This window comes from Maylandia zebra, linkage group LG9 (genome assembly GCF_041146795.1).
Source record: "Maylandia zebra isolate NMK-2024a linkage group LG9, Mzebra_GT3a, whole genome shotgun sequence".
Classification (NCBI taxonomy): domain Eukaryota; kingdom Metazoa; phylum Chordata; class Actinopteri; order Cichliformes; family Cichlidae; genus Maylandia; species Maylandia zebra.
Genome location: NC_135175.1, coordinates 32,700,707 through 32,711,727, shown reverse-complemented (window position 1 = coordinate 32,711,727; position 11,021 = coordinate 32,700,707). Strand labels below are relative to the sequence as shown.

Below are 11,021 nucleotides of genomic sequence, written 5' to 3'. Positions count from 1 at the left end.
AACATGACGCTTGTTCTTATACATGTAATACATTTATTACCAACCTGAGAGTTTATCCGCTGGTCATTCGACATGACGAATGACTTCTGAAGTCTTAATTCAGCTCAAGATGCTGTAGATTCCCGTCAGTAACACTTTCGGTCCGCTAGTAAAACGTTGTTCTATTAATCTGCGCTTGAACCGGAACCGGATGTAAGTTCCAAAAAACTGAATTTTGGAACTGAAATTGAATTGTAGAACTGAAACTGAATGGTGAGAAACGAAACTGAAATTATTCGAGAGCTGAATTTTTAAAGGATAAAATGCAGTTTCAAAGCAAATCAATTCATTTTCAAAATATAAAATGCAATTTCAATTTAGTGATGATCATTTTCAAACCATAAATTCAATTTCAAATTAGACTAATTCAAATTCAGTTTTCAAAAGCATTTATTCAAGTTACAATTCAGATTCAATCTGAGGAATTCAAATTCAAATTTAACTTATTCAAATTCAGTTTCTGATGGCACAGATTTCTGCCCATAGGCCCTGGTCACATAACCTCAGAGACCTGCTGGGATGATAAGGAAGAAGATCAAATTCAAATTTTATTTGTCACATACACAGTCGTACGCAGTACAATATGCAGTGAAATGCTTAGACAACTGCTCATGACCTAAAGAAAAAAAGACTATGAATAGGATAGGAAATAAATATGAAAATTAAAATGAAGGGTAAATTTAACTAGTAAGGAATAAAATAAAATATAAAAATTAAAACCCAAAATCCTACAGGGAGCACACTTAATTCAAACTGAAAGTCCAGTAAATATTCAGGAAATTTATGTTAAATTACACTTAAAATCTAAATTTACATGTGATATTATGTAAAATTAACACTGAATTGTAATTTTAAAGCAGAAAGTGCTACTGCTGTAAGTAAGCCTAACAGCTTCCAGATCACTTATAGTTCTGGAAAGATGGCAGAAGGGCATCACTGCTCATTTCTACAATCTCTCAAATGTTGGAATACAAGCCTTTGTCCCATAAAAATGTCTACTAAAACCTACAAATGAAGAGTTATCCTGGAAAAATAGGGCGCACACTAGTTACCTCAACAATTGCAAGACAGCCTTGTCCCAGATGGTCATATGAAAAAAAAGGATGCCATTAGGACTTAATCACCATTTTATCTGAAAAGTTATATATAGCCTAACTGGCATCTAAAAAGTAAAAAAAAAAAAAAAATGTAGATAAAATGTTGGTTTTGATGAAAAAGGCTGGTGCTAATTTAAAGAGTCAAGTCGGTAAAAGTAGATAAATGTTTTAATAAATATACATTTTACAGCATTTTGTGAACATACACAAAAGTGGCCATTTTTGGCAACAAACAAGCTGAGAGAGAGTTTTATATTTTTTTCCTCTCCATGAACAAAAATAATAGTGCATGATAATGTTGATGTTAATCAATTAGATGTGCCAGACTCTACTATTAATAATACAGCAGTCCCTCGTTTATCGCGGGAGTGACTTTCTAAAAATAACCCGTGATAGGTGAAAGCTGTGAAGTAGCACACTGTATTTTTTTACTATTATTATAGATGTTTTAAGACTGTAAAACCTCTCACTACACACTTTATACACTTTTCTCAGACAGGCACGAACCTTTTCACACATTTCTCTTTTGTTTAAACACTCTTAAAGTTCAAACCTTCACAGAAACATAAGTCCAGTATTACCAAATGAAACCATGCAAAACGTTTCATCGGCATTGTTGTGTTGAGGAGAAAACTTACAAACATACAGTAGGCCACAGCACTTCAGGGTTACACTGCTCGCGATCCAAGATTTATATGAATTCGACAACCTGAACGCATTTTGTACTGTACAGCAGCGGTCTCCAACCTTTTTTGCACCACGGACCGGTTTAATGTCACAAAAAATTTTCACGGACCGGCCTTTAAGATGTCGCGGATAAATACAACAAAATAAAATGATACAGACATAGAAAAAAACTGTGGTATTTTGTAAAGATAATAATAAACGCACATTCACTGTGTAATTGTGTAACTTTATTAGCAGCGTACTCCTGTATTGTATGCACTTGTATTCAAACAAGTGCATTGTACTAGAAAGAGGCTTTTGAAGGATAAAAAATGTAAAAAGTAATGACTATTTTAAATTTATGAAAAAGCCTTTATGTAGAAAAAGTAACAAAAAAACGAAAAGATAAAAAATAACACATGGACACTTTTGGCCATGAACAAGCTGAAGGGATGGTGATGTTTTTTAAATAAACTCAGAGTATTAAAAACACTTAGAGCCAAATTTATTTATCAGCAGCATCACTAGTAAAAAAAAAAAAACACAATTTAGTTTTCGCTGTAAAAATCGATTAAACTGAATTTACGTGTTTCCTGTTACTGTGGAAGTCACGTGTTTCCAGTTAGTGTGGAGGTCGCAATATGGCGCTCCCCGGTGGTTGCAGCCAGGTGCTCCTGTGGTTTGCGCAGACAAAGCTGGATTTTCATTCAAAGAGAATAAAGTAGTAGCGACTTTTGGATCGATATCTGCATCGATCTGCCCACCCTTGTCTCCTGGATCGTAGCTGAGATCAGCGTGAACCACGTGGGTCTCTGCTCCCTGATCTGTTTCCTGTGTTTGGAAAGAGTTGCAGCTTCATCGCGGAGTTTCTCTCGGTTTGTGGGCTCATCTAAAGGTAAGCACCGAGCTAACTTTACTGTGAGTTCAGTTCATGTTGAGTTTAGCTCCTGAATGAGGTCTTCTGCTGCTCTCCTCGGTGTCTGTTCACAGTTTATTGTGAACACGTTGAGAGAAGAGTGAGAGAGTGTTTGGAGAAAAACACCAACTAATCATTAGCTCAGCATGCTGGGAGAAGTTGGAGCAGAAAAGTCTTTTCATTGTCCCTGCAGCTGTTTTTCTGCCTGCACCAAACCTCTACAGCCTCGTTTCTATTTGAAGTGATAACAGGAAATGGATGAGAGCGATCTGCTGCAGTATCAGGGTCACAATAAACTTTATTGTCCAGCTGCTGTGGATGAACACATGAGAGGAAGTGAACTCCTACAAAGTCTCATTTTAATGAGTGTGGCTGCTGTAAAGTGATGCACAGGAAGATGTTAACAAAAACTAATGAAACAGAGATGAAAGTAAACAGTGTTCATATTTGAAAGCACAGAGAATAAAATATATTGTGGTGGTTAATGTGCAGGAGAGTGTGAAGAATGTAATAATGTCTTCCTGTGTCAAACACAGCTGCAGTCAAAGCAGGAAGGAAAGCACTGAAACCACTGATCAAAGCTCATTAATCAAAGACCGCTGATCAATGGCCATGAGTACCATTCAGAGAGTTGGGGAGTCGCTGCAATCACAGCATTTGATCAGTGGTTGTTGATCAATGTTCATAAGAATTTCCATATTAATGCTCAATAACTGACCTCCCAGCCCATTGTTCCTTCAGTGGAGCTCGTTTCAGTCATTATGCAAATGCACTGTTGAAGATTGAGGAAACCTGCAGTCAGCTGAAACTGAAGAAGTCACGTAGATGAGGGCTGAAACGTTTTTCCTACTGCAAAAGCTACGTCAAGATGAACAGAATCAAAGTTTGGGGAATGGTGGAGGTGGTGGGACTGGGGGGCTGAAGGTGTGGAAAGTGTGGGGTGGGGGAGTAACAGGTCTGTCCCTGTTTGTGGAAACCACAGGAGGAGCTGTTCAGGCTGTTGCTGGATGTGAATAGAGATTGAAAATGTGACGTCACTCAGGGGTAAAACCGCAAAGAATTCTGGGAACTCATGGCAAGAGGTACTAGCGCACGCAGGCTTTCAATTGAAATCAGTTATACAGCGATAAAAAGAAACACAAAAAATGGCAAGAAGCTGTTGTATTATTAACTGCTATAACCGGTCGCATGACAGCCACGGAAAGCCGACGGGTAAAGAGATCGGTTGTTATCGGATTACGTCGTTGAAGAGAAATTGTTCGAGCCATGTTTCCGAAGTAACAAATAGGCGACTGGATTGCAGCCATTCAAAGACCAAATATAACGTCCCAGAACACTCCAGCTCACAGGTTAGTCTGCTCCAAGCATTCCCACAAAGGTCAGTCTGCTGTTGTAGTTAATGCGTCATTTTTCTTAACATAATTGGTGATATAGGTTACAAGCAAGTCTGGCGTTGAACAGAAATTGTCGCACTCTGCTCCTTTGTTTATTGTGCATAAATAGTGAATTGTCCTGACACAATATTGTGTTTCGCTTCTGTTATTATGGTACATTGACAAAAACATATACTTTTATTCACAGGATAAAACAGTTGTTTTGTATCACTAATTGCCCAGTACGATTACAGCATACAATATTATTGTCACTGCTACATTTCTGTGATGCGTACCAGAAATTATTTGTACTACTAATTAATTACCATTGAGCCCAAAGGTCCTATTAATAAATGGTTAACGAATGTGTATTTATGACGACGATTTGTGAGACTGGTAAACTTATAATATGTACGATGGTCTTTACTTTCTACACGGTGCATTTCAAGGTCCTGCACCCATCCGTCGGTAAACTGTTCCTGGGCTTGTTGCAGTGACCTGAAGTTACTAAACTTCACGAGTGTATGCACTCACTCCAAGAACCGTATAATTATAAATATGAGCGTGGTGAAAGTTGGGCAGCACGCTAACGTATTTTGTCCCTCTGTGTGCTCATAAGGGTCTGACCCTTTCACTGGTTTGATTTTTTTCCTCGTATCTTTTCTTTGACTTTTCATCAAGTCTGTCTTTGTACGGACCGGCATTGTTCTCCTTCGTTTTGTACATACCTTTTTGGGGGGCAAAGAAAAAGCAAGAATTTATTGGAACCGAAGAATGAACGTTTTGCGGTGCTGCAAATGCTTGCATTTGATGCAGGTACTTGGATTGTTTTGCCACGAGTTACCGGCATGCAATGCGCGAAAGTCACATGGTCTGTCAATCTCTATTGTTGATGGAGTCTTTAAACTTGTAGTTGCTGTTTTCCAGTCTGAAGCAGAGTCGTTAGCTGAAAACTGGTTTTAGAGGTTCATTCAGGACACCTTCTCAGGCTCTTACAGCCTTACCTGTATCATAACAAAGTGTATAAACCCCAATCCACCTTTAACACGGTCCTTCTCCCAAACCTTCAAGTAGGACTTTCTGGCCCTGTCATAGTAAAGGGCTGCTTAGAATATTAGAGCCAATGTCACAAAGTTCCTCCTGAAGTATAAGTGAGTGAGAGAGTTTCCTCACTTTGCAGCACAACACGTCTCACAAGATTTCTACAAGCAATCAGAGTGAAATTTGTACTTTGTGTTGTCAGATGAACATATGAGACACTTTGACTCTTCAGTGCAGTGTGGAGCCTAACAAAGATCTGTTTTGTGTCCCAGCTGATCAGCAGGAGGAGAAGAGTCTGACGGAGCAGCAGAGGAACATTTTCAGCCATCTGGACTCAGCTGAGTCACTACAGAGGAAACAATGAGCTCAACACAGGAGGTGAGGAAAATATCACAGTTTCACCAAATAATCAGTCACGTCTAAAACTCTCATCCTCCAAACCTGTTATATGACTGTGTTGTATATTATTATATATTATGTATTTTTAAATTATGTTTACAAACACAAAGAAATCACAATCAATTATCCTTCGTTAATATTAGTAGTATTATTATCAATTCAATTCTCAATACAATGTTATTTATACAGTGCCAAATCACAACAATAGGTGCCTGAACGTGGTTTATATTGTAGGCAGACCCTACAATAATACATACAGGGGGGGGGGGGATACAACAATCATATGACCTCCTATGAGCAAGCACTTTGGTTACAGTGGGAAGGAAAAACTCCCTTATAACAGGAAGAACCTTATAACAGCAGAACCAGGCTCACAGAGCCTTCTTTTCTCAAGTAACAGGGAAAAAGTACAGGCTAGTAAATGTAATCAGAGTAAGAAAGTAAAAGTAGCTCCTTGAAGAACTTTTTAACCACATGTTTTTATCCAAAGTTAACTGAACCTTGTGCTTTATTAATGTAATAATAAAATAAGATTAGTAGATGAAATACAAACTATTTATTTCTAATAAAGGTTCTCTGTTTTATCAGTTAAGTAGAAAATGAAGGAAAATAAAACATATGTGTATTTTCTGTTGCCTACACTGTAGAGGGTGACTTTGCCTCTAAACAGGAACATGAGCAGGGAAGAGGTTAAAGTGGGATTGAGCAGGTGGGAACCCTAAAATCAGCTGTAGTGGCTCAGCGTGGGGAAAAGAATCACAGCTCACAATAATTTCTGTTGAGAGCTCCAGTAGATTTTCTTAAAGTACAGGCTGTGATCAGCTGACCTGCTGCTCTCTGTGGATGTACACAACTGAATTCAACCAGATGTCAGCAGATGTTTCATGAGCTGTCCTGGCTGGTTTCCATCCTCTACACTGACAGTACACTGTCTTTATATTAGACACTATACTGTTGGTATGAAGGTGGAACTCGGTGAATGAATGTCAGCATCATGAGCTTCAGTTTAAATGAATCTCTGCTACACTTGATGTAATCTAACTGTGACATGAGCACCACAGTCACTGTGCACCAGTCACACACTGTTCTTTACTTTAAATCCATCACAGTTCAGCAAACGAACCTGTTTATCCTGCACTAACCTGCAGAGGATCTTCATGTAGTCTTTAAATAACACAGTTAATCTGCCTCAGATTATTTTGCAGCATCTTTCACAACCTGAAAAAACATAATGTCCATGTACAGACTAGGGCTGCCACGATTAGTCGACTAGTCACGATTACGTCAACTATCAAAATCGTTGACGACCAATTTAATAGTCGACGTGTCGTTTGAAGCTTTGTAAGATCACAAAAGACGCAGGAATAAGTAGTAGGATTTAAGAGTGTAATAACGGACTGAAACAGAATATGGCAGCACTGCATGTAAAAGGATGCCAGCTGCAGATTTCATTAAACTTTAATAAACTATCATGTCTTTATTTTTAGTTAGCACATACCTGAAACGCTTAAAGCTGTAAGCTAATGATAGTTATATAAGAGCAGATGCTGCTGGTGCAATAAGCTGTACGTTTTATGTCCAATGGATGATGATCTGATTAGTCGACTAATCACAAAAATAATCGGTGACTAGTCGACTATCAAAATAATCGTTTGGCAGCCCTAGTACAGACCCAATGTCTGATTTCAACACATGAGGACTTAGAGTGGCTTGCAAAAGTTTTTGGCTCCCTTTGACTTTTTTTTCACATCTTGTTACATTACAGCCACAAACATGAATCAATTTCATTGGAATACCACGTTTTCCATGTATTCGAAGACATTTCTTCAGCTGAGAATCAGAGAGGAGAAACACACAGTTTTACTTGCAGCAAGGGCAGTCACAGAGCACTCGCACGGGAGTGAGGGCTCTGAGACTGCCCTGGTGTGTGCGTGTGTGTGTGTCGAAGGAACGACTCCTCTGCCTGGTGGGAAGAAAATTTATAACAAGTCTTGTAGTGAACAACAAGTCATCAAAAGGTCAACATGCAGTACTCTACCATATGCAAACTTATATCATTAAAAGATTACACTGACTACTAAGTACAATTTTCTGTTGACACATGTGAAAGACCAATACAAAGTGGTGTAGATGTTAGAAGTGGAACGCAATCATATATGATTCCAAACTTCTTTTTTTTTTTTTTTTTTTTTACAAATAAATCATCTGTTTTGTAAATTAAGCAGATGTTTGTTTGTTTTTTTCTTTTTTCTATGTCGTCAGTATGTTTTATAAAAAAAAATCCCTCTGGTTGCAATCAGACTCTGACATTTTCCTTCACTAAACCAAGCTAGTAACTGTTACATTGGATTTATTATTTTTTTAAAAATGAGAAAATTATATAAATATCTAATAGGAAACAACAACAGGAAATATAAAAATAAGTATAGAGCTGATAAGCATTCATTACTTTTCTGAGTGTGTTAGCATGCTAGTATTAATATTTGTGTACAGCAGGAGGGATGGGCATGATATAAGTGTTTGAACAGTCATGAATTATTTTTTTAAACAATGTCTTTTTTATTAAGAGGTTTCCTTTTATACACATAAACATCAATGTATACATTATACATATAAACAGAAAGAAAAAAGGATTACAGATGATCTGTACATTAGGGTTAAGTAGTACATTTAAGCTGTGAAATGAGTTCAAAAATGTATCTTCGGCTGTGAAATAAAAGAAAAAGAAAAAAGGGAAAGAAAGAGGGGGAAAAAAGATAATATAAACAAATGTATAATATATCCCAAAGTAACAAAATCCCTGCAAAACAATCCCATTCATTCCCACCCAGGTCACTGCCTGCACCCGCACACTGTATTTCCACACCTGACTTAAGAGAGTTTGCTGAAAAATTCTTATAGATTTTGAAAAGCATCAAGGAAGGGTCCCCACATGTCTTGAAATTTCCCAGTGGAGTTCTGAAGTGAGTGTCTTATCTTTTCCAGTTTTAGACAGGCCATGAGGTCATATAACCACTGTTTGTGAGTGGGAGGGGCAGCATCCCGCCACCTCAGTAGAATTGCCCTCCTGGCCAACAGGGAACAGAATGATAATGCCTGTTTTTTTAGAGGCCGGTAGAAGCACCTCATTCCCACTGATGCCAAACAGAGCAAGAAGGTGGCCGGGGGCCAGCGTCACACTGAGAATTCTGGACAGGGTACGAAAAACCTCTGACCAGAACTGAGTGAGATTGGGACAAGACCAGTACATGTGGACCAGTGAAGCTTCAGCAGTTTTGCATCTGTCACAATATGGAGAGATTTCAGGGTAGATACGGGATAATCTGGATTTTGAGAAATGGGCTCTATGCACCACTTTGAACTGGATTAAACAATGGCGGGCACATAGTGATGTAGTGTTGACATGTTTGAGTATAGAGGCCCATGTTTCGTCAGAGATTGTCATGTTGAAGTCTTCTTCCCACAGTGTCTTGAGCTTGGATGAAGAGGTATGTGTCAAATTTAACATTTTATTGTGAAGCAAGGAAATCAGCCCTCTATTGGTTGGATTGAGTTGCAGGATAGTTTCTAGTAGTGTAGGCTCTGGTGGAGGGCTTGAGCCTGAAATCTGGGAACAAATAAAGTGCCTGACTTGCAAGTATCTGAAAAAGTGTGATGGTGGAAGAATATATTTATTAGCAAGTTGTTCAAATGATGCTAGTTTGTTGGCTATGAATAGGTCCTTGAAGCAAGTTATTCCACTTCTGTGCCACTCCGCAAACCCACCATCCTGGGTAGAAGGTTTAAAGAAATGGTTAGATGCAATGGGGCTGAGAAGGGAGAAGTCACAAAGTTTAAAATATTTCCTAAACTGGCCCCATATTTTTAATGAGTGCACCACTACAGGGTTGGGAATGAAGTTGAATGAAGAGGATGAGAGTGGAGAACAAAGTGCAGCTGCTAAGGATATACTGTTGTCACTATGCAATGCCATAGTGACCCTGTCAGGACAACCACTCCGATTATGGTAAAAATACCAAAACACCAAACATCGTATGTTAGCAGCCCAATAATAAAAACGAAAGTTGGGAAGTGCAAACCCACCCTCAATTTTAGATTTTTGAAGATGCATCTTATTAAGCCTTGGGCGTTTACCCTGCCATAGATAAGATGAGATGACAGAGTCCAGCTTATTGAAAAAAGTGTTGGGAATGAAAATGGGTACAGCCTGGAAAAGGTATAGAAATTTCGGTAGACTGGTCATTTTAATCGAAGTGATACGTCCTACCAGAGACATAGAGAGTGGTGTCCAGTGGGTAAGGGACCGCTTCACTTGGTTCAGCAATGCACTCACATTTTCTGTGAAAAGGTTTTTATGTTTTGTTTTGTTTTTTTTGTCACTGTGATTCCCAAATATGTAATTTTTGTCCTTTCAACTCTGAAGGGCAAGCAGGTGAAGTCTAACATACTGGCTTTGCTACTTAGCGGGAAGAGCTCACTTTTATTCAGTTCATAGTTCAGTTTATACCCTGAAATCTGACCAAATTGACTAAGCAGATTCAATGCAGATGGTAGTGAGGCTAAGGGCTTAGAAATAAAGAGCAGGAGATCATCTGCATAGAGCGAGACCTTATGTTCTGTATTGTTTCTCCAAATGCCGTGTACCTCTTTGCAACTGCGGAACGCAATGGCAAGGGGTTCTATGGCCAGATCAAAAAGCAGGGGGCTGAGGGGACATCCCTGGCGTGTGCCTCTGTGAAGTTTGAAAGGTTTTGACAATTGGAGGTTAGTTCGTATTGTAGCAGATGGTTGAGAATAGAGTAATTTAATCCATGAAGTAAATTTCGCTCCAAAGCCAAATCTATCAAGGACTGCAAAGAGATAATCGAACTCAACTCGATCAAAGGCCTTTTCAGCGTCAAGCGAGACCATACATTCATCAGAGTCTGTAGAGCTGGAGTAGACTATGTTAAATAGCCTCCTTATGTTAAAATATGAATGACGACCTTTATTGAAGCCTGTCTGGTCTTTCGAAATAATTTTTGGAAGAACTATTTCTAGTCTACGGGCAAGTATCTTGGCTAATATTTTAGCATCTGTGTTCAGTAGAGAAATGGGTCTATAGGAGGCACATTCCAACGGATCTTTTCCTTTCTTTTTAATAAGTGTAATACAGGCTTCATAGAATGATCGAGGAAGAGATCCTTGTTCCTTGCAGTCTGTGAGGGTTGCACTAAGCTGCGTGGACAGTAATGAAGAGAAGTGTTTGAAAAATTCTGACGGAAAACCATCCGGACCCGGACACCTACCAGAGTGCATCGAAGCTATAGCCAAGGAAACTTCTAACTGGGAGATGGGTTCATCCAGCCTTGTTTTAAGTTCTGGTGGAATTTCAGGAATGTCAAGTTTAGCTAAGAACTCATTAATTGCATTACAGTCAGTTTGGGACTCTGAGGTGTAAAGCTGTGAGAAAAAATCCCTGAACACTTCATTGATTTTTTTCGTGATCTG

The 11,021-nt window shown here is 38.8% G+C and overlaps 1 protein-coding gene across 10 annotated transcripts in view; it reads left to right on the top strand.

The window, feature by feature from the left end:
- The window catches only part of LOC143420370 (uncharacterized), a 55,789-nt gene that overhangs the window by 36,212 nt on the left and 8,556 nt on the right, over positions 1–11,021 (top strand). For 7 of the 10 annotated variants that reach the window (XM_076888406.1, XM_076888405.1, XM_076888400.1 and 4 more), the window contains exon 1: positions 5,158–5,510. The exons of 2 other annotated variants lie outside the window; for them this stretch is intronic. In XM_076888406.1, the coding sequence (XP_076744521.1) occupies positions 5,493–5,510 (18 nt within the window). In that variant the 5' untranslated portion in view covers positions 5,158–5,492. Of the gene's footprint in view, positions 1–2,419; positions 2,698–5,157; positions 5,511–11,021 lie in introns of those variants that run through there. One more of the 10 variants, XM_076888402.1, reaches the window with a different exon arrangement.